Source organism: Cebus imitator, unplaced genomic scaffold (genome assembly GCF_001604975.1).
Source record: "Cebus imitator isolate Cc_AM_T3 unplaced genomic scaffold, Cebus_imitator-1.0 Scaffold628, whole genome shotgun sequence".
NCBI classification, from domain to species: Eukaryota; Metazoa; Chordata; class Mammalia; order Primates; family Cebidae; genus Cebus; species Cebus imitator.
In genome coordinates this window covers 798794-823854 of record NW_016107943.1, presented here as the reverse complement: position 1 = coordinate 823854, position 25061 = coordinate 798794, and the positions used below count along the sequence as shown (strand labels likewise).

General features: G+C 37.9%; 1 protein-coding gene across 1 annotated transcript in view; it reads right to left on the bottom strand.

The window, feature by feature from the left end:
• LOC108295256 (E3 ubiquitin-protein ligase UBR3-like) overlaps positions 1-25061 on the bottom strand; it is a 139380-nt gene that overhangs the window by 41920 nt on the left and 72399 nt on the right. Inside the window, exons 11-14 of the mRNA XM_017517324.2 lie at positions 12887-12973; positions 2196-2261; positions 2015-2104; positions 735-863 (exon numbers count right to left, since the gene is read on the bottom strand). Of these exons, the coding sequence (XP_017372813.1) occupies positions 735-863; positions 2015-2104; positions 2196-2261; positions 12887-12973 (372 nt within the window). The remainder of the gene's footprint in view (positions 1-734; positions 864-2014; positions 2105-2195; positions 2262-12886; positions 12974-25061) is intronic.

Below are 25061 nucleotides of genomic sequence, written 5' to 3'. Positions count from 1 at the left end.
ATGTTGGCCAGGCTGGTTTCAAACTCCTGGCCTCAAGTAATCCACCCACCTCAGCCTCCCAAAGTGCCAGGATTACAGCTGTGAGCCACTATGCCTGGCTATAATTTTTATTTTCTGTATGTTATGATTTGACATCTTGAGGGGCCTTACAGGACTAAAGACAGATAGTCCCTCCCAGAGCCAGCTAATTCCTAAACATAATAAACAACTTACTTGGGAATATGCCCATCATGCAAGCCAACCATCATCTTTATCTAACTGTCACACATCAACCCAGTATTTACCCTGCCCTAAACCAACCCAGGGCCTAGTACCACAGAGCCAGGTACAGCCTCTAGGCCTCAATGCCTGCTGGAATTATTCACACTAGCCCATCCTAACTTGCCTTTCTGGCAGAAACCCCAATAAAGGCTTTGGCCTAGGCCCTTCCCGCTCAATCCTTTCTGACTCTTGACAAAAACCTGGTGCTTTCCTTGTGGCACTGTGCTGGGTGGTATGCCTTTTCTCTCGAGAAACGTTAAGTAATAAATTATTATTTCAATGGCACTGACCTCGCCATGTCATCACTCAGTCACCTCTATAAATTAAAATTATACTTACAGATAATACAGATATACTTTAGAAGTGTCTCATCTGGGTACAAATGTACTCATCTGGGTACAAATGAGACACTTCTAAAGTATATCTGTATTATCTGTAAGTATAAAGTATATCGGCATTATCTGTTGGCTTACCTGTAACAGGTAAATGTCAGGATCAATCATGGAATTACAGAAATGAGACTGGACATAGGTCATGGCTTGTCCTTTGATTTGCAGGCCATTTCTTACCCACATATTGCTGTGGATTTCCGCAAGACTTGCCTAATAAAATAAAAGTAAATTGGACAAAGAATAAATCATCTAAACTCAATCTTTATAAAATATTATAAATAACCATCTCAAAATATTTAATGATGTAATCATAATATGAGCCTGACAGTCTGTCCAATGTTAAAGATAATCAGTTGAAATATACAGTTTTACATTTTTTTTAAACAATAATTATGTTTTCACATAGCCATTTTTTAAGAGTTTAAACATGAGTTGGTTTTCCATGTTGGCCTCTGGATACATTTATCATGACTTTCACTGGCATCTTTCATAAGAATTCAACGCTTACATTTCACTGTATTTCTCCCTCAAGAAAACCCTAAGTAACACCACAACAACAACAACAACAATCCTAATATATGCAATGTTTAAAAAAACACACACTGGAATAAGCATAAAATAAAACCAATTGTTCAAAGTCAATGAAGACATTCTACATCTTTAATTCACTCTAACTCAATCTTAAATCTATACTACTAATTTTCCAGATATTAGAGGTCAGAATAAATGTTCTCACTATATCAGTATTTAATTCTTCATGTATTTATGTCCAGTGGCAACTAAAACTGAGAGTCATAATTTTATCTCTTGTTTCCTAACACCCAGAGTTCAAATTCAATAATATTATAAGTAACAAATCTAAAATTGCCAGGAAAAACATACTGAAGTGCAAGTCCCTCTAATGTATATAAAAGGCTGGCCTGCAAAATTATAGTGTTGGTACTAAACAAAATCATGGTGCTTATATAAGCTAATTCTTCTCTCTTCTTTCTCCTCTCACTGTACAAATAGAGAAACTGAGAATCAAGGAGGTCAATTACCCTAAACCTTGTGGAAAATAAAACAGTGGTAACACCAAGGCTAGAACCTTTCTGATCTCCTGACTCCCAAAACAGTGTTATAGTGTGTTAAATGCCACCCCATAAGTAAATATCATGAAAAGAATTTCTGGAAAAAGTAAAAGTAAATCTCAAAGAATGAAAAATACCTAAACATAATCGGGCAAAAATACAGTAACAACTTCTTTTTAAAAGAGTTTTCAAACATCTCAGCTATAATAACAATGAAAGACATAAATAAAGGAAGAATCACTTAGAGAATCCATTTCAACTTCAAAACTTTTTAAATGCCTGAATACATACTTGAATTTGGAGTGGGTGAATCATTAGTTTCATTAACATTTCCTGATCTGGTAAAACAGAATCCAAATCTAGTTCTTGACATTTCACAGCCTAAAAATTACAATAAGAAAGTTACTAAGTCAATTCTTATTTTTGAAAATTAAAAAAAAAAAAGAAGAGAATTGTTTAATGACAGTCTTACCTTACTCAAAAACATAGCATAGTAACGATGTAGTGGCAGATGAAAAGTGACTTGGTTAGGTGCTGGCTGGAATAAACAAACAAAATCCACAAGTCAAAGACTATTTTAGAGAAATTTTAAGATGGTTGTAAAATGGTTTTTTTTTTTTTTTTTTTTTTTTTTTTTTTTNTTTTTTTTTTTTTTTTTTTTTTTTTTTTTTGTTACATCAGACTAGGTGAAATCATGGCCTTGTTACTGTCTTTACTTGGAGTTTAAGTATGATTTAAGGAGATGCTATAGTTGCCAGGTTGACAAGGGGTAGACTTGTGATATCTAGTTTTATGTATTGACTTGACTAGGGCAGGTGGTACCCAGATATTTTGATAAACGTTCTTTTGAGTGTATCTGCAAGGGTGTTTCTGGATGAGATTAACATTTACATTGGTAGACTAGGTAAAGCACACTGCTCTTCCCAATATTGGGTGAGCCTCATCCAGTCAGTTGAAGGTGTGACTAGAACTAAAGGCTGACCCTCCCCCAGATGAGAGAAAAAATTATTCTGCCTGACTGCCTTTGCACAGGAACACCTGCTCTTCCTGGTTATGAAGACTGCTAGCAATTGCATAAGCCACTTTCTTACAATCTTTCTCTTTCGCTTAATCTCTTTTTATTTTTCTTTCTCTGTTGGTTCTGTTTCTCTGGAGAATGCTAATGCAACCAGTTAATTAGTATTTTTGCTTCAAACAACCATTTATCTTGTAACAAAATTAATAGAAACATACACTTTGTATTTACCTACGTATTCTCTATTTCTGAAATCCTTCATTTTAGAGATACATGTTTCATCTGATATTATTTCCCTTCCCTCTGAAGAATTTTCTTTAGCATTTCTCATAGTGCATATTTGCTGACAATAAATTCTCTCTGCTTTTGTTTGTCTGGAAAATATATTATTTGAATTCATTTCTTAAATAATTTCTAGTTTTATAATTCTAGCTTTATAATGTTTCTTTCTTTCTGTCAAGACTTTTAGATATCTTTCCACTGCCTTTTTTCTCACATTGTTTTTGACCACAAGTCAGAGACAATTGCTATTGTTGTTCCCTGAAATACATATGTACCTATTATTCTCTGAATGTTTATAAAGATCCAGAGAATACAAATTTTTACCAATGATTTACATTACAATATGGCTTGCTGTGGTTTTTATTTTGTTAAAGCAAAATAAAACTCACCAGCAGGTTGTTAAGTTTCTTGAAATACTGGGCTTATGATTTTCACCAAATTTAAACATTTTAAGCCATTATTTGAAGCTGTCTCTTTTCGAGTACTCTAGCTTCAGATCTTTAATCCACTAGCTGTTGCATTCATTGTCCAAGGCTCTGTTACTGATGGATTCATTATAATCTTTTCTTCCCCTGTGCTTTAGCTCGAGTAATTTACACTGCTATACTTTCAAGTTTACCTATCTTTACCTTTTTATTTCTTTTTGATATGGGGTCTCACTCTGTCACCCAGGCTGGAGTACAGTGGGACAATCTTGGCTCATTGTAGCCTTGACCTCCTGGGCGCTAGTGATCCTCCAACATCAGCCTCCTGAGTAGCCAGGACTACAGGCACAGACCACCATACCTGGCTAGTTGTTGGTTTTTTTTGTTTTTTTTTTTTTGTCTATATGTACCAGTAACATAGGCATTTAAAGCAAATGTGTGGTAGATTTTGTTTAGTTTCAATTGAAGATTGATATCAGAAGATAGGGCTACTAATTCTATTGCTGATTACTGTTTTTTTAGTTATTACTCTATGTTTCAGATAGTTAAGGAAAATAAACTAATTTCACAGTATATCATAATTAAGGTTTCTCTTTTTTTAAAAAAAAGAAAAAAAAGAAAAAAAAAAGAATGAAGGAAAGGAAGAAAGAGGAAGAGGAAGAGGGAGAGAGAACAGGGGTGCTGCTTTATTGCCCGGGCTAGAATGCAGTCTATAAATGGGTATGCCGGTAATTGTGTTTAATAATTGTAAAATGTTTAGACCATACTCTCATCTGGATTTATTCCTACACTTTTAGTTCAAAACTTAACATTTTAGAAGATGTAGATTCTAATATCACTATAGATAAAATTATTCCATTTTAAACACTTAAGCTTTTTGAAGGCAGAAACTGTATTGCACTCAACTTTGAATCCTCTGAAGCATCCAGCTTCAGATTAATATTTCCTAAATTCAACTCAGCTAAAGCAAATAATCATTACAAAAACAAGGGATGGAATGGACTTTCCTCTACAGTAAGTCATTTCGGACTCTTCAAATGCATATATACAAAAGATCACGACAGTACTAATAGTCACATGTAACATTCATTGAGCACTTACTATGTGCCAGTCACCATGCTAAGCACTTTATTCACATTACCACATTTAATCCTCAGAAAAACGCTATGGGGTAGGAACTATTAATATTCTCATTCTACAAGCAGCAAAAGAACTGAGGAGCTAATCTGGATTCCACTGTCATATTCAAATCTGTAAGAAGACTCTGACCACATCCCTAAACAGAGTTATAAATACAGGGCATTGTTAGATTCCTTCACCAGCTGGATAAGATGCTTCCAATCAGTACCAAACACACCAGCCTCTGTAAAAAAACTTCGTAAAAAGTATGTCAATGACCTTAGGCATTCCTGTAAACATTACAAAAACTGTATTTTAAATCTGTGAATCCCATGAATCACAAAATTTTTGTTCTTCGGGACAAAAATATACCATAGCTGTCCTTCTTAAAAAAACTAAAAAGGGATTGTTCGTTTTTAATGCTTTTATAAGTTCTTAGTAAATATTCTCTTGCTAAAATTTTTATCCAGGACATTCAGATCACTATGCTAATGTGGTATCATTATAGAAGTTATAAGGAATCTAAATATGTCACGATCCCCTAAATAATTATTTTTTTCAAAACCAGTAAGATAATAACATCTTGCTCATTATGTAAAGGCTATAAAAATTTGTTCTAATAAATAAAATTTTGCCCTCTATAAAAAGAAAGGAAATTCTAACAATGTTCTCTAACGTGAATAAACCTTGGGGACATTATGCTAAGTAAAATAAGCCAGTCACAAAGACAATAACTGTATGATTCCACTTATATGAGGTTCCTAGAGCAGCCAAATTCATAGAGATACAAAGGAGAATGGTGGTTGCAAGAAGCTGAGGGAAGAGAAAATGAGAAGTAGCTACTTAATGGGTATAGTTTCAGTTGTCTGAGATAAAAAAGTTATGGAGACTGGCTGCACAACAATACAAGTATACTGAACAGTACTGAACTATACACTTAAAAATGATTAAGATAGTGAATTTTATGTTTTACGTGTATTTTGCCACAATTAAAAATAAAATTCTAAAAAGTTTGCTGTCCATTACCATAATCGTTTTAGTAACAAATTCTACATTAACTAGCTAAGTCAGAATCTCTCTCAATTTCCTTTGAAGGCATTAAGCACAGTGGGTAAGTGCAGACTCTTTTTTTTTTTTTTTTTTTTAATAGACAGGATTGGCCGGGCGCGGTGGCTCACGCCTGTAATCCCAGCACTTTGGGAGGCCGAGGCGGGCGGATCACGAGGTCAAGACATCGAGACCATCCTGGCCAACACGGTGAAACTCCGTCTCTACTAAACATAGAAAAAATAGCCGGGCATGGTGGCACGTGCCTGTGGTCCCAGCTACTCGGGAGGCTGAGGCGGAAGAATCACTTGAACCCAGGAGGCGTACGTTGTAGTGAGCCGAGATTGCGCCACTGCACTCGGCCTGGCGACAGCAAGACTCCATCTCAGGGGGAAAAAAAAAAAGACAGGATCTTACTTTGTCACCCAGGCTGGAATATGGTGGCATGATCACAGCTCACTGCAATCTCCGCCTCCCAGGCTAAAAGCATCCTCCCACCTCAGACTCCTCAGTAGCTGGAACTACAGATTTACACCACCACGCCTGGCGAATTTCTATTTTTTGGTAGAGACAGGATTTTCACCGTGTTGCCTAGACTGCTCTCAAACTCCTGGACTCAAGCAATCTGCCCGCCTCACCCTCCCAAAGTGTTGGAATTAGACATGAACCACCATGCTCAGCCTAAGTGCAGACTCTTTTTTTGAGTCTCACACTGTCCCCCCAGGCTGGAGTACAGTGGCACAATCTCAGCTCACTGTGACCTCTGCCTCCCAGATTGAAGCGATTCTCCTGCCTCAGCCTCCTGAGTAGCTCAGACTACAGGTGTGTACCACCACATCTGGCTAATTTTTTGTATTTTTAGTAGAGACAGGGTTTCACCATGTTGCCTAGGCCGGTCTCGAACTACTGACCTCAAGTGATCCACCCGCCTCGGCTTCCCAAAGCGCTGGCACCACAGGCATGAGCCACGGTGTCTGGCCCCTAAGTGTAAACTCTTAACAGCTAGACCACATGAGTTCAAATCCTGGCTCTACCACCTATAGCTGTAAAACTGTAAAACTATACCTTTCTGTGCCTCAGTTGCCTGATGCTTAAAGCATCAGACATAAATAAAGAGCAGGGTAGCTGCGACAAATAAAAGAAAGATAAAATAAAATTTTATCTTTCAGGGCTTTAGCATACCCTAAATTCACATTCTTTGTAATGTTAAAGTTCATATTCCTTCCTTATCTAATGTTACAGACTAGCTACGTGATAAGATCTTCTTCTATTCCTATATACACTGACAGTCCTTGGATTCCATTCTTCACTCTGTAGTCTTCTCATTATATGTGAATTTATCCAGACTCACAGCTTCAGCTGCTAACTCTATCCAGATAATTCCCAAATCTCAGCGGAAATCTCACTCCTGAACTCCAAATCCTACATTCAGGTGTGTACTGAACATTGATACTTAATATTCCATGCGACCACAAATACCGTGTGTGCAAACCAAACTCAGTATCTTTGCCGTAAAACTCAATCCACCGCCCTACTTCTCTAGATTCCCAGTAATTTAAATATGAAATGTAGACTTCCTCCTTCTCACAAGCCTCCTGTATTTGATGAGGTACCAAATTATGTTTACTTATTTTCTAAGTATCCCTTAAATCCACTTTCTTTCTGTCTACACTGCACCTAACTAACCTAAGCTCGGGTCCTCAATACCTAGTGCCTAGATTTAAGTGATAACCCCTGCTTCTACTATTACCCTTCGTAAGACACCTTTTGTGGTGTCTGCCTAGCTCATAACCCTCCCATCTTCTCAGACTGTGTATCCCCCTCCCACTCTCTGCCACCTCAACCCCACACACATAGAGATTGGGGCCTGACAGTCAAGTTTATAGTAGTCATACTTGATTGGAGGCAGAGCAGGGGACACCAACCCAACTTGAGCAATGACTTTCTCTCTTAAAAAATTGGAACTGGGATTCAGAGACATTCACAGGCAAGCTGGGAGTATGCCTTAAGTGGTAACATTAGGCAACTATAAGAAGGCAGTATTTCATCACATGGGAAAAGCACAGAAAGGGAAGGAAAAAATGAGGCACATACAAACAGGGCAAAGGCAAGTAACAGCAGTTCTTATTCAGATTTCCAGTCCATCCCTGACATCCAGGTGCCCTAACCCTTAGATATCCCTATGTATTTATAATAAAATACTGCTTAACTCCAGCTGCTTTAAATTATTTTTCCTCTTGCATAAAAAGAACCTAGAATAACCTATCTTCTATTACCCTCTATATGCTGCCAGAAGGTGGTCTTACTCAAACATGAATTTAATCTTGAACTTCTTCCACTCACAGTCTTTTAATGACTCCCTATGGTTTTAGCGTCCTGATAACCTTCCAACTCCTGAGAAGAGCTTACCTCTCCAGCCTCATCTTCCGTCACACAAATTCACGCACCATAGGTAGTGCCCCTAACTTACTAAGCTTCTGTGCCTTTGTGTACGCTATACTCTCTGCCCCAAATGCTATATATCCCTTCTCCCACTGGATTAACGTTTAAGACTTTGCTCAGTTGACACTTCTACTAAGAAGCTTTTCTGGAGTTCTTCAGGCTAAATCTGGTGCTCCCTTTTATCCTCCCACATCGCACCTGGTCACAACTTTACAGAAGCACAGGAATCAAATTAACCATATACTTGTCTTCCACTTCCTTAAGTTAGGAACTGTTTTATCACTGTATTCCCAACGTCTGCAACATAGTAATCATTCAATAAATACTTGCTGGATGAATGCATGTTCTACCTTCCTCTTACCAGAAGACTCTAGCCAAACCCACTCTAGTACAAACTCACAATTGTTGCCCTACATGATATTCATGTTTTTAAGAATTCTTAAATGGCCTGTCTTATAGGAAAATTTATTCTATCCCCTCTTTCTATACAATTATTTGATTTGGCTTACTTCAGTTCAAAACATATTACTGGCCAAGCACAATGGTTCACACCTGTAATCTCAACACTTTGGGAGGCCAAGGCAGGAGGATCACCTCAGCCCAAGTGTTCAAGACCGGCCTGAGCAAGATGGTGAGACCCTGTCTCAAAAAACAAAACAACAACAAAAAAACATATTATTTGCTTGATTTGTGCTAGATTAACATAATAACTGCTAACATCCACCCACAAGGATGAAAGAAGAACTAATGTTTATCACACATGTAATATATGCCTCTTAGTCAATCCTCACTGGTCAATATTATTTCAATTGATAAGGAAATGGGCTCAGCAGTGTTAAAAAAAATAAAATAAAAATATATTAAAAATTAAACTTAAAAAAATCTGTCCAAGGTCACACAGCTAGTTGAATTATGGCAGAGCTGCAATTTACACTCAAATCTGCCTGTCTTTAAAGCTCTTTCCACTGCCAACAACCAATACAGTTAAAATACCAGACCAAAAAAAAAAATACTACCAAACAAGGAGTTTTGAAATGTGGACTGTGGACCCAGGAGTACCCTAACGTGCTACATAACTAAAGGCAAGTCACTTAATATCTCTGCATCTCCACTTCTCAAGGACAAAAAAGGAGGAATAATAAAACCTTTTAAACACCATATAAAAACATATTATTTGATTCCTTAAGTTCTATACTTAATTTATCTTCTTTTAAGAATCCATTTAAATTTTTAAGAACATTCAATATCTTCCTAAAAATATTTCAACGTAAAAAATATATTTTCTAGAGTTCAGCTGCTCTGTATGTCATACATGATTCTAACTGTCCTTCATTCCACTCCTGATTCTAAGCATGATTAACGTAAATATCATTTTCTTGTGTATAATTTTCCCCCAGTTCAATTTTACTGTTGCCTTAGTGATGCTAGTATTTCAACAATAATTTCTGAAGTTTCAAATACCAAAGAAAACTGGGTTGAGAAAAGCTTCAGTTAAAGCTCCAGCTGAGGAACTGATCCTGGACAGGGTGAAGAAGGGAAGCAGGCTGGAAGTGGGATGGAGCTCTGTGAAGGGTGGAGAATGTTCTCTCTGAAGACTGACTCATTACCATTTAAATAAACAAAATTTAAGCCTAGAGACCAACAATTAGACAAGGCAAAGAATCAAGGTGAGTTGGTTGGGGCAGAATCAGAATCCAAATGGACAAAATCCAGGTTGAAGGCTAAGAGCTGACAAAAATGTTGGGGGAGGGGTGACGAGAGGTGAAGAAAAGTTAATTTAAGGCAGAAGGGGTTACAGCTAAAGATAACAACGGGTTCTTCCCTTCTCAAACCATTCCTAAAGCCACTAGCAGGTAAAGAGAGCGAGCAGGGTAAAATAAGCGTCTAACGGTTAGGAAACTGAGCAGGAAGTCAGAGCTCAGACTGAGGAGGGCAACTGTTGGGGGTAGCTGATGGGTTGAGATGTCAGAGGTTGGTTGGGCATAGAGGCTGTGGCCTAGCATAGGGCATCAGATGTGGGCAGAGTCAAAGGGCACCCACAGAGCAGGGCAGTCCAATGTAGAGCATCAGAGCCAACCTGGGTAAGGAGGGCCTCCATGTGGGGACTGACCTGGCATGGGGAATCAGAGCCTAATTGAGGTAAGAAGGGCAACAATACAGGAGGCCAGCCTGGAATAGGGAATCAAAATCCAAGCTGGGTGAGGAGATCATCCACATGTGCGAAGAGCCCAGCAGGAGGCATCAGAGCCAAGGCAGGATAAGGAGGGCATTCAAAAAGAGGAAAAGCCCAGTGTGGGAGTTCCAAGCACAAAGAGGGTGAACGTGACTTCTCTACAGAAAGGCAGTCCAAGGTGGGGAGTCAGGGCCCAGGCAGGATTAGGAGGGTGTCCATGTGTGGGGAAAGGTGGAATAGGATGCAGATTCACAGTCAAAGCAGGGAAAAGAAGACATCCATTGCAGAGGAAAGGGGGCAACTGAGATGAGAATTGCTTCTCATATTTATATATGAGATTGGTCATACATAAATATAATTCTTTTTTTTTAAGAAGGGGTTTCACCATGTTGGTCAGGCTGGTTTTTAACTCCTGACCTCAGATGATCCTCCCGCCTTGGCCTCCAAAGTGCTTGGATTACAGGCGTGAGCTACCACGCCCAGCCATACATAAATATAAATTTATAAATAAGTAAATATATTAAAGATAACAGAAACCAGGTTTCCCACTGTTGAAGAAAACTGGAATAAATCCTACAGTGTTAAATTGGAATTAAAAGTACCAGTTTGAACTCATAGCTTTCTCTATGGACAGAAAAATAAATATAGATGCAAATATGTATACAGACTTACGTATATATACTCCTAATCTCTGTTCACTGTGAGGACTTGGGAGCAGTGACACCCAATAGCAGTGAGCCCATGTAGCACCTAAATTTTTCTAAATACTGTCCTACACTAAAAGTAACCAGGGATCCATAAAGAAATGATTGATTCCAGGAATGGATGGGGAAACTACGACTCTGAAACATCCTGGTGGGCCAGAAAACATGGAAGTACTCAAAAAATGATGGGACAAGCAGAAACTAGCTTAAGGTGCTCTCACTGGCCAAATCTGAAACAACTGGAGCATCAAATAAAAACAGTTAATAGCTTATAACCCATTAAATAAAATAGAAACTATGAATCTCTAGAGACAAAAATAAATGAATTAATTGAAAATTGGATCACAAAACACTTTATTAATTACATGAGAAAAAAGATAATTTTATGATGAAGGAGTCTAGCAGGTACCACCCTAATCAAGTGATCAAAGAGAACATAATTAGTGGAACACAAATCACAAACTATCAGATAGGATGCCATGAAAAGACTATAACATCACTTCTGTAACATTCCTAAAACAGATACATGATCTGAATCTAATCATGAAACAAACCCACATTGAGAGATGGTCTTCAAAATATCACTGTCCTGGCCAGACACAATGGCTCATGCCATTAATCCCAGCACTTTGGAAAGCCGAGGCAGGTGGATCACCTGAGGTCAGGAGTTCCAGACCAGCCTGGCCAACATTGTGAAACCCCATCTCTACTAAAAATCAAAAAAAAATCAGCCAGGTGCAGTGGAACGCACCTGTAATCCCAGCTACTTGGGAGGCTGAGACAAGATAATCACTTGAACATGGGAGGCGGAGGTTGCAGTGAGCCGAGATCACACCACTGCACTCCAGCCTGGGCAACAGAGCAAGGCTCTGTTTCAAAAAAAAAAAAAAAAAAAAAAGTCCCTGTCCTAAACTGCAAAGACAGACTGGGAAAATGTCTCAGACAGAGACTAGAGACATGATAACAAAATGCAATTCTGAACCAGATCCTTTTTCTATAAAAGATATCATGGACAACTGGTAAAATATAAATGAGTTCTAAGAATTAAATACTAATAATATATCAATGATTTTTATAGTGGCATTCTGGCTATATAAGACAATATCCTTCTTTGAAGGAAACACTGAAATGCATGGGGGTAGTGAGGCACCAAGTCAACAAATGAACTCTCAAATGGTTCAAGAATAGAAAGTTCTTTGTCCACTCAACTTTTCTATAAATTTGTGATTGTGTCAAAATTTTTTAAAACAGCAAGAAAGAAAAACACACAAGAGATAAAATTTGCCTGCCCTCCACATATATATACAAACACACAGCAGCAGTTCTCTGTGCCCAGGGTTCAGAAATCAGATGAAGCGGGTGTGAGCTGTCTGAAACAAGATCTTTCTTTTGCATATGACATATTCTGACCCTACCTCCTAAGAGGAAAAGAAAGAGCTTCTGATGATAAACTCAGCTATTAAAAGCAATTACTTGTTCAATTTATACATACCATGTCTGTGCCAGCTCTTCTCATTATTAACAATAATCACCTTTGTTCAAGCCCATCTTTTCCTACTCTGACAAGCAGAATACTGTCCAATTAATATAGTTGTGATACCCTTTTCATTAATCTCCCCTATCTTACTCACATTTGCATTGCACTTTTACATATTCAACTGAAACTAATTTTCACTCCTGAGAAATAATGAGACATATATACTTAATAATGGAAAAAGAAATCATGCCAATCTTCTCTAGAAAATAAGCAGACATATTAGTTTACTCTTGAAATTCCTAAATGTCAAAGAACTAGAGAACTAGCCTCCTCTTTAGAATTCTCTTTTTCAAAGCCTAATAATATGTTCATTCTGACTTCCTTCCCTCTTCTATGAAAAAGTATTCATTATTTTCAACATTAAATGAAATCTAACACTTTTCTTAAATGTCTTTACATATATCAAAAAATATACATACCTCATCTACGAAGTTAATAGCATCAAACCAGTCTTGAAGAGCTTCAAGGCAGTATCTAACGACATTTCGGGTATATTCTTGAGTTTCCTAAAATAGTAAGTTATATATAATAAATTTATAATATATAAACATATTTTCAACATTAAATTATATGTAATATATAGTATATACACTGTGTACACATAAAATGGTAAAATGTATATATTTTCAAGATTATATTTGCCATATCAAGAAATTGTCCCTTCATAAACTAACAACCAGTGAGAAATATGAAAATTAAACAAGTCAATATGCTTTCTTTCTCATAACATGCTTCTAAAAATGAATGTAAGCTGTAACAGAGTTTAAATAGATTTAAATCAGACTCCATTTCAAGAGAAACCCCCCCTCAATTTCTTATAAATTCCCTAATGTTACTGTTTAATAGGTACAGAGTTTCTTTGAGGCTGATGAAAAAGTACTGAACATGGATAATAGCAACAGTTGTACAACACTGGAAATGTACTTCAAGTCACTGAATTTTATAGCTAAAAATAGTGGTAAATGTTATGTATATTTTACACAATTAAAAACATATGTGGACTGTAAGTAACCTGTGAATATCCTGACTTCCAATAGAATTTGGAAGAAGAAATGATGTGTGTGTCACTTGAAATAAGATAAGAATACTGTAAAAGACAACTACAATGTCTTGTGGTAAAACAGATCCATCAGAATAAGTGAGTTCTAAATTAAATAGAAATAGAAATAATGATAGGCTTGCTTAAAAAGAAAAAAAAAGAGGCAAAGAATTTAAAAAGACATTTCTCCCAAGAAAACATACAGATGCCTAATAAGCAAATGTAAAGATGTTCAATCATGGGAAAATGCAAATCAAAGCCACAATGAGACATCACTTCACACCAACTAGGGAGGCCATAATTTTTAAAATGTAAAACAAAGTGTTAGCAAGGATGTAGAGAAATTGGAATCCTCATATATTGCTGATAAGACTGTAAAATGGTACAGCTACTTTGAAAAACTGTTTACAGCTGGGCATGATGGTTCACACCTGTGATACCAACACCTTGGTAGGCCAAGGCAGAAGGATCATTTGAGGCCAGGAGTTCAAGACTAGCTGGGGACATAGAAAGACTCTGTCTCTGCAAAAAAATTTAAAAAATTAATCAAGAGTGATGGTGTGCATTTATAGCCCTAGATACTTGGGGGAAGGCTGAGTTGGAAGGGCTACTTGAGCCTAGGAGTTGAAGGAAGTAACGAGCCACGATCATGCTACTGCACTCCAGCTTGAGCAACAGCTAGACCCTATCTCAAAAAGAAAAAGAAAAAAAAAAGTTTGGCAGTTACTTGGTAAGTTAAACATAGAGTTATATGACCAAGCAATTCCACTCCTATGTATATTTCCAGAGAACTAAAAATATATGTTCACATGAAAAAGTGTACATAAACACTAACAGAAGCATTACCCGTAGCAGCCAAAAAGTGCAATCAACCCAAGTATCTATCAATGAATAAAACAACAAATGAAATGCTGTATATTCATATAATAAAATATTACTCAACCAGAAAAAGGAATGAAGTACTGACATAAGCTGCAACACAGCTGAACCTTGAAAACATTACATTAAGTGAAAGAAGCCAAACACAGAAGGTCACATATTACAGGATTCCATTTATATGAAATGCCCAGATTAGGTAGATTTATAAAGACTGAAAAGTAGATTAGTGGTTTCCAAGAGATGAGGGGAGGTTGGAACTGGAAGGAATGCAATTTCTTTTGGGGGTGAGGAAATACTCTGGAATTAGATAGTGGTAGAAGTTGTAAACTTTGGGAATATACTATAAACAAATGAATAGTATACACTTTAAAATGGTTAAAATGGTGGATTTTACCTCCATGTTTTAAAAAGTTAAAAAAAAGATACTTTGAGGCATCAATATATAATGTGTAAGTGCAGAAAACATCAAAGCCACATGTGTTAAATGCATCAGCCACCTGTGTAAATTATATAAATATGCCTTTTTAAAAAGGTGAAAGTCTCACATTCATTCTTGACTTCTCCTTCACCTTACTCATCGCCATGTCCTGTCAATTCCTGCTTGACATTATCATATAGCTTCACGCCTATTTCCATTGCCACAATCCAGACCAAAATCACTTACCTAGTCACCTTTCTAACATCCTCATCCTGTTTTAATCTATGCTATCTATGATTTACTCTATAAAATATTATTTTATATATTCTATTCCACACCTCTCACTGAAAAAAAATTAATGGCACTTATAAGTTATCATAAATAATCTTTCATAACCAAACTAAAGTAGCAGGTAATTCACAGATAGATAAACTTGTAAAACCAATGTTCTCCCATTTTGTTAAGGATTTGGGCAATGGGATACCATTACAGGCACTTAGCACAAGTGTAAACTGGTACACCACCCTTCTGGAGAACAATTTGACAAGTAGGTATTAACAGTCTTTTAAAAAGTGACCAGTTAATTCCAGTCCTAAATACAGCATATTTGGTAATCATGTTCTGACTGTCTCCCTCTTATCTTCCTACCACTATCACCCCCATCCTCAAAAGTCAGTATGCCTGCTGACTTACTCGTTTTATGACCTTGAGCAAATTACTTACATTTTATGAGTCTCAGTTTCTCTATATGTAAAAAATAGATGTAATATGATCTACTTCCCAGTACTGTTCTAAAGAGGCAAGTGAAATGATGTACATAGAATGCTCTGTATCAGATGTTAACACTATGTCTCACAAGTAGTTAAGTGCTTCAAAGAGTCAAGACCATATTCATCTTCTATCAAGTCTGCAGTAACCTATAGTTGCCACCGGATGAAAATTTTGCAGCTTTTCTCCTCAGAAAACAAACATCAGCAAAATTCTAGAAATGTGTCATCCCTTTATCCAATCTTCACGTCGTTAGTTAATCTAGCATTAAAAATATGATGCTCTACTGACTGAGCTATCTGGGTAGTCTTACTTCTTTTTTTTTTTCTTTTTTTTCTTGAGACGGAGTCTTATTCTGTTGCCCTGCTGGAGTGCAGTGGTGCAATCTTGGTTCACTGCACCCTCTGCCTTCCAGGTTCAGGTGATTCTCCTGCCTCATCCTCTTGAGTAGCTGGGATTACAGGCACGTGCCAGCACACCCAGTTAATTTTTTGTATTTTTAGCAGAGACAGGATTTCACTGTGTTAGCCAAGATGGTCTCCAAATTCCAAAGTGCTAGTATTACTTTTTTAACTAGGCCTTAATGTTTTCAAGAATCAAATAGCATTTGGCCAGGCGCGGTGGCTCACACCTGTAATCCCATCACTCTGAAAGGCCATGGAGGGTGGATCACAAGGTCAGGATTTCAAGACCGACTTGGTCAGCATGGTGAAACCCCATCTCTACTAAAAAAGCAAAATTAGCCGGGCGTGGTAGTGGGTGCCTGTAATTCCAGCTCCTCGGGAGGCTGAGGCAGGAGAATCACTTGAACCCTGGAGGCAGAAGTTGCAGTGGGCCAAGACAGCGCCATTGCACTCCAGCCTGGGCAACAGAGTGAGACTCTGTGTCCAAAAAAAAAGCATTCACTGCAATCAAAAAAAAGACAGTAATTTATCAAGTGAAATTTCCTTTTAATTACTTAAACCTTAAGTTTTACATTTTACAGTAAAAAAATTAAACAGAGAAATATTTTTTTTCCTATAAATAATAGTGTTTCTTCCAGTTTATACTTCTAAACCCTGACAGCACTGCAAAAAGCTTTGGACATTCTTGCTTTAAAAACAATTATAGCAAGTGATAAACAGCACTGGTTTTTAAATTAGATGAATTTGCTTCCAAATTCAGCTCCTACTTGTAGCTATGTAACAAGTTATTTAACCTCTGAAAGAACAGAATGATGCCACGTACTTTAAAATAGGAGATACAATGAAGGTTAGATAAGAATGTATTAAAAGTGCCTAGAACAATGTCTCACATAGTGTAAGTGCGTACCAAGAGAATGTCTTATCTAGGAACCAGATGCTCCTATAACCAAGAAGTTACTCTCTCAGATACTGCCAGGACAACAGGAGCCTGTTTTCTCTATGTTCTCTTTACTTCATAGATTAGGAGAACCATACCGCATTGTAATCCTAGCCTTCAAGGCTGAAATATGAACTACTGCCTGGAAACAATGATTTTTCATTATCAGAGAAATAAGCATAACCCCAAGCACCTCATAATTCAAATTCACCCTAAACCCAGTAGTCAGAATAATCTTCTTAAAATATTGCTCTTTTTATATCAGTATCACATCAACCCACTTTACGGAATCTGTCTTCCACTGGCTTACATACATGACACAGCATTCTTCTGATTTTTCTCTTCACCTTATCCCTAATATCTAAATATCAGTCCTTTCTTCAGGGTTCACATCTCTTTTCTCCCTATTTAATCTCATTACATCCCTTGGTGATAAATATCTTCTATATGCCAAAGGGTCTAGAATGTATATATAACCTCAGTGCAAACTTACTTTTCGAGTATGAGACTCACGTGGCCAACTTCCTATTCACTATTTCTACTTGGACATTTCACGGGCATCTCGAACTTAACCTATTTAAAGCTAACTCTGATATCTCTAAACCCAATTTTCTCTCATCTTTACTACCTTTATAAATAGCACTTCCATATACAATTTGTCAAAAGTCTCTCTCCCTCATCAATAATGTACAAGCCTATAGATTCTACCTCCAAAATACATCTTGAATATCCCAAATATACCTTGAATATATCTCAAATATATGCTACCTGAATTTCATGCTTAGACAATAGCATCTTTTTATTTAACTGACAAATAATAACTGCAAGTATTTATGGGGTACAATGTGATACACACACACGCACGCACACACGCACGCACACACACACACACACACACACACACACACACAAATTGTGGGATGAGTATATCAAGCTAATTAACACATCCATCACCTCAGACACTTATTTTTTGTAGCGAGACCATTAAAAATCTACTCCTTTAGCAATTCCAAAATGTAAAATACATTATTATTAACTATGGTCACCATGCTGTGCAGTACATTTCAAAAAGTTATTTCTCTTCTCTAGCTAAAACTTTGAACTCTGGTCAAAATCTCCCCATTTCCCACTCCCTCAGGCCCAGCTTCTAGAAACCACCATTCTACTCTCTACTTCTCTAACTTCAACTTTTTTAGATTCTACATATAAATGAGATCAATTTATCACAGTATCTTAATTGGTCTATTTACTGGTCTTGCTGCTTCCCACCCACCATACTCCCACTCAAATCCAGTCTTCTGCAGGAACAGAATGATCTTTTAAGTGTAAATCTGATCACATCAAACCCGTGCTTAAAAATCTTCAGTGGCTTCTCCTTAAAATGGAATCCAAGAGTCCTTAACACAATCTGCAAATACCTGCAATAATAATTTGATCTCTGCCTATCTCTCCAACTCCACCTTGTTTCGCTCTATGGTTCCAGCCACAAATTCCTTAAAAGGACCAATCACTTTCCTACTGAAAGTAGGCTATTCCATCCTACCTCTCCCACCACCACCACTAACCCCAGTTTAATCTTCACAGAGCTGGCTCCTTCATATTCTTTCTTCATAAAGGCATTCTCTGATACTCAAATCCAAAGACTGAAGCATCTATCTAGATAGTGTCTGGCATATATTTTTTGAATGAATGAACAATCAAACCTCATATCACATGACAGTTTCTTGATAAATGCTACAGTGGAAATTAAAGTACACTATAAATACAAATCTGACTGGAGGAATAAAGGAGATTATATATCTGAGTCTTGAGAATTTTTGAAGAAAACTAAAATTTTGAAGAGTTAATATTAGTTGTTCATCATATTGTTTAGAATCACTACCCAGGTCCCACTGCATATCAAATGAATCAAAACCTCTCACACTGGGGCTTATGCACAGGTACTTTTCAAGCTTCCAAGGTAACTCTCATGCAAGAAAAGCACTGAGCCAAGAAAACAGAATGAAAGAGCATATGCCAAAGAAAAAGGCTAGCTTGAACAAAAGCACAGGAATCAAGAAAGGACACCACATGTTGACGAATATTAATCAATTCAATCAAGGCATGGAGGGAGAGGGGGTATAGGAACATGAATTATAGGCTGAGGCGGGCTGATCACCTGAGGTCAGGAGTCTGAGACCATCTGGCAAACATGGTGAAATACTATCTCTACTAAAAATACAAAAATTAGCCAGGCATGGTGGTGCACACCTGTAATCCCAACTACTTGGAAGGCTGAGGCAGAAGAATCACTTGAATCCAGGAGGCAGAAGTTGCAGTGAGCTGAGATCACACCACTGCACTCCAGCCTGAGCAGCACAGTGGGTAAGACTCTGTCTCAAAAAAAAAAAAAAAAAAAAAAAAAAAAAAAAATAAAAAAAAAAAAAAAAAAAAAAAAAAAAAAAAAAAAAAAAAAAAAAAAAAAAAAAAAAAAAGATAATGAATTATGAGAGACAAGTTGAGAGCAACTTGTGGAGAATTTTAAATGTTTCTATAGAACAAGCAGATGTAATCCTGTAGACTGATGAAAACCTCAATGATTTTTAAGTAAAGGAAAGGGAGACATGTAGAGCTTAGAAAAGTAACTTTGGTGTTGAGATAGATTATAGCAGAAAGAGTCTAGAAACAGGAAAACCAGTTAAGAAATTACCTTAATAGGGGAGGCATCCAAGATGGCCAAACAGGAACAGCTCTGGAGTGCAGTTCCCAGCGGGAACACAGAGGGTGAGTGATCGCCACATTTCCAAACAAGTTTTTACTGTACACAGACCAGGTGATTCCCAGGCAGAAAAGCACCATGAGTTTCCAGCATAGCTGTTTCAGCCAGTACAGTGAGCATCCGCACAAAAACTCACACAAATCCGGCCAGCTGTTTCAACTGGCGCCTGGAACGCCTGAGAGACAGAGTGACCCATTCAACTGAAAAAAAGGGGGCTGAAATACGGAGCCAGGTGATCTGCCTCTGCCAGTCCCACCCCCACAAAGACCAGCAATCTGAAACACCCTGGACTGAGAGTTTCACAGCAAGCACAGCTGGACCCGGGACAGTCCAGTTCTGTGGTGGGGGAAGGGCATCTGCCATTACCAAGGCAGTCCACCACTACCGAGGCAGTCTGCCATTACCAAGGCAGTCCACCAGTACCAAGGCAGTCCGCCATTACCGAGGCAGTCCACCATTACCAAAGCAGTCCACCACTACCAAGGCATTTCTAACTACACCTCTATAAACAAAACTGCAAGGAAGTTCACACAGCAGCTGGGCAGAGCCCACAGCAGATCAGCTATGCCTCTGCTGGCAGACTGTGACTAGGCTACCTCCTTGCTGGGCAGGGCATCTCTGAAAAAAGGCAGCAGTATATCAGGAACTTATAAATAAAGCCCCACCTTCCCAGGACAGAGTACCTGGGAAAAGAGGTAGTTATGAGTTCCACTGCAGCAGCCTTAAACATACCTGCCCAGCAGCTCTGAACAGAACAACGGAGCTGACAGCTAAGCACTTGAGCTCCTATAAGGGATAGACTGTCTCCTCAAGCAGCTCCCCGACCCCTGTATAGCCAAAGAGACACCTCATAAAGGAGAGCTAAAGCTGACATCTGGCGGGTATCCTTCTGGGACAAAGATAACAGAAGAAACTGGCAGCAACCCTTACTGTTCTGCAACCATGCAGGTGATCCCCAGGCAAGCAGGGTCTGGAGTGGACCTCCAGAAGTCCTAGAGGAGAGGGGCCTGACTGTTAGAAGGAAAACTAAAAAACAGAAAGAAATAACTTCATCATCAACAAAAAGGATGTCCACTCAGAGATTCCATCTGAAAGTCACCAACTACAAAGGCCATGGGTAGATAAATCCACAAAGATGGGAAGAAGCCAGCGGAAAACGGATGAAAATACCCAAAACCAGAATGTCTCTCCTCCAAGGGATCAAAACTCCTCACCAGCCAGAGAACAAGGCTGGATGGAGAATGAGTCTGATGAACTGACAGAAGCAGGCTTCAGAAGGTGGGTAATAACAAAATTCTCTGAGCTAAAGAACATGTTCTAACCCAATGCAAAGAAACTAAGAACCTTGAAAAAAGGTTTGACGAAATGCTAATGAGGATAAACAGCTTAGAGAAGAATATAAATGAATTGATGGAGCTGAAAATTACAACATGAGAACTTCACGAAGCATACACAAGTTTCAATAGCTGAATTGATCAAGCAGAAGAAAGGATATCAGAGATTGAAGATCATCTCAATGAAATAAAACGAGAAGGCAAGATTAGAGAAAAAAGAGTGAAAAGAAATGAACAAAGCCTCCAAGAAATATGGGATTATGTGAAAAGACCTAATCTATGTTTGATAGGTATACCTGAATGTGATAGAGAGAATGGATCCAAGCTGGCAAACACTCTTCAGGATATCATCCAGGAGAACTTCTCCAACCTAGCAAGGGAAGCCAATATTCAAGTCCAGGAAATACAGAAAACACCACAAAGATATTCCTCAAGAAGAGCAATCCCAGCGCATCTAATCGTCAGATTCACCAGGGTTGAAATGAAAGAAAAAAATGCCAAGGGCAGCCAGAGAGAAAGATCAGGTTACCCACAAAGGGAAGCCCATCTGACTCAAAGCAGATCTCTCAGCAGAAACCCTACAAGCCAAAAGAGAGTGGGGGCCAATATTCAACATCCTTAAAGAAAAGAACTTTCAACCTAGAATTTCATATCCAACCAAACTAAGCTTCATAAGCAAAGGAGACCTAAAATCCTTTATGGACAAGCAATTGCTCAGAGATTTCATCAACACCAGACCTGCCTTATAAGAGCTCCTGAAAGAAGCACTAAACATAGAAAGGAACAGAGTACCAGCCAATCCAAAAACGTACCAAATGGTAAAAAGCATCAACACAACGAAGAAACTGCGTCAACTAAAGGGCAAAAGAACCAGCTAGCATCAAAATGGCCGTATCAAATTCACACATAACAATATTAACCTTAAATGTAAATGGGCCAAATGCCCCAATCAAAAGACACAGACTGGCAAATTGGATAAAAAGTCAAAACCCATCAGTGTCCAGTATCCAGGAAACCCATCTCACATGCAAGGATATACATAGGCTCAAAATAAAGGGATGGAGGAAGATTTACCAAGCAAATAGAGAGCAAAAAAAAGCAGGATTTGCAATCCTAGTCTCTAATAAAATAGAATTTAAACCAACAAAGATCAAGAGAGACAAAGAAGGGCATTACGTAATGGTAAAAGGGTCAATGCAACAAGAAAAGCTAATGATCCTAAATATGTACACACCCAATACAGGAGCACCCAGATACATAAGGCAAGTTCTTAATGACTTACAAAGAGACTTAGACTCCCACACATTAATAGTTGGAGACTTTAATGCTTCACTGTTAATATTAGACAGATCAACGAGACAGAAAATTAACAAGGATATCCAGTACTTGAACTCAGATTTGGACCAAGCAAACCTAATAGATATCTACAGAACTCTCCACCCCAAATCCACAGAATAGACATTCTTCTCAGCACCACATCACACCTACTCTAAAATTGACCACATAATTGGAAGTAAATCACTCCTCAGCAAATGCAAAAGAATGGAAATCAGAACAGTCTCTCAGACCACAGTGCAATCAAATTAGAACTCAGGATTAACAAACTAACTTGCACAACTTCATGGAAACTGAACAACTGGCTCTTGAACATTGACTAGATAAACAATGAAATGAAGGCAGAAATAAAGATGTTCTTCAAAACCAACAAGAATGAAGACACAGCATACCAAAATCTCTGGGATACATTTAAAGCAGTGTGTAGAGGAAAAATTATAGCAATGAAGGCCCACATGAGAAGCAAGGAAAGATCTAAAATCGACACCTTATTGTCAAAATTAAAGAACTACAGGAGCAAGATCAAAAAAACTCAAAGACTAGTAGAAGACAAGAAATAACTAGGATCAGAGCAGAACTGAAGGAGACAGAGACACAAAAAACCCTTCAAAAAATTAATAAATCCAGGAGCTGGTTTTTTGAAAACATCAACAAAATAGACCATTAGCCAGATTAATAAAAAGAAAAGAGAGAAGAATCAAATAGATGCAATAAAAAACGATAAAGGTGATATCACCACCAATTCCACAGAAATACAAACTACCATAAGAGATTACTACAAACAACTCTATGCACATAAACCAGTAAACCTGGAAGAAATGGATAAATTCCTGGACACTTGCACCATGCGAAGTCTAAACCAGGAAGAAGTCGAAACCCTGAATAGACCAATAACAAGGGCTGAAGTTGAGGCAGCATTAACAGCCTACCAACCAAAGAAGCCCAGGTCCAGATGGGTTCACAGCTGAATTTTACCAGACACACAAATAGGAGCCAATACCACTCCTTCTGAAACTATTCCAAACAATCCAAAAGGAGGGACTCCTTCCCAAATCATTTTATGAGACCAATATCATGCTGATATCAAAACCCGGCAGAGACTCAACAAGAAAAGAAAACTTCAGGCCAATATCCATGATGAACATAGATGCAAAAATCTTCAATAAAATACTGGCAAACCAATTGCAACAGCACATCAAAAAGCTTATCCATCATGATCAAGTAGGCTTCATCCCAGGGATACAAGGCTGGTTCAACATACCCAAGCCCATAAATGTAATCCACCACATAAACGGAACCAAAGACAAAAACCACATGATTATCTCAACTGATGCAGAGAAGGCCTTTGACAAAATTCAACAGCGCTTTATGCTAAAAACCCTCAATAAGCTAGGTATTGACGGAACGTATCTCAAAATAATAAAAGCTATTTATGACAAACCCACAGCCAATATCATACTAAATGGGCAATAACTGGAAGCATTCCCTTTGAAATCTGGTACTAGACAAGGATGCCCTCTCTAACCACTCCTATTCAATATAGTATTGGAAGTTCTGGCCAGAGCAATCAGGCAAGAAAAAGAAATAAAGGGTATTCAAATAGGAAAGGAGGAAGTCAAATTGTCTCTATTTGCAGACGACACGATTGTATATTTAGAAGACCCCATTGTCTCAGCCCAAAATCTCCTGAAACTGATAAGCAACTTTAACAAAGTCTCAGGATACAAAATCAATGTGCAGAAATCACAAGCATTCCTATACAGCAATAACAGACTTAAAGACAGCCTAATCAAGAAAGAACTGCCATTTACAATTGCTACAAAGAGAATAAAATACCTAGAATACAACTAACAGAAATGTAAAGTACCTCTTCAAGGAGAAGTACAAACCACTGCTCAAGGAAATAAGAGAAGACATAAACAGATAGAAAAACATTCCATGCTCATGGTTAGGAAGAATTAATATTGTGAAAATGGCCATACTGCCCAAAGTAATTTACAGATTCAATGCTATCCCCACCAAGCCATCTATGACCCTCTTCACAGAACTGGAAAAAAACACCTTAAACTTCATATGGAACCAAAAGAGAGCCCACATAGCCAATTCAATTCTAAGCACAAAGAACAAAGGTGGAGGCATCACGCTACCTGACTTCAAACTATACTACAAGGCTACAGTCATCAAAACAGCATGGTACTGGTACCAAAACAGAGATATAGACCAATGGAACAGCAGAGAGGCCTTGAAGGTAATGCCACAGATCTACAACCATCTGATCTTTGACAAACCTCACAAAAACAAGCAATAGAGAAAGGATTCCCTGTTTAATAAATGGTGTTGGGAAAACTGGCTAGCCATGTGCAGAAAGCAGAAACTAGACCCCTTCCCAACACCTTACACTAAAATTAACACCAGATAGATTAAAAATTTAAACGTAAGACCTAACACCATACAAACTGTAGAAGAAAACCTAGGCAAAACCATTCAGGACATAGGCATAGGCAAGGACTTCATGACTAAAACACCAAAAGCATTGGCAACAAAAGCTAAAATAGACAAATGGGATCTAATTGAACTCCAGAGCTTCTGCACGGCAAAAGAAACAATCATTAGAATGAACCAGCAACCAACAGAATGGGAAAAAATTTTTGCAATTCACCCATCTGACAAAGGGCTAATATCCAGAATCTACAAAGAACTAAAACAGATTTACAAGAAAAAA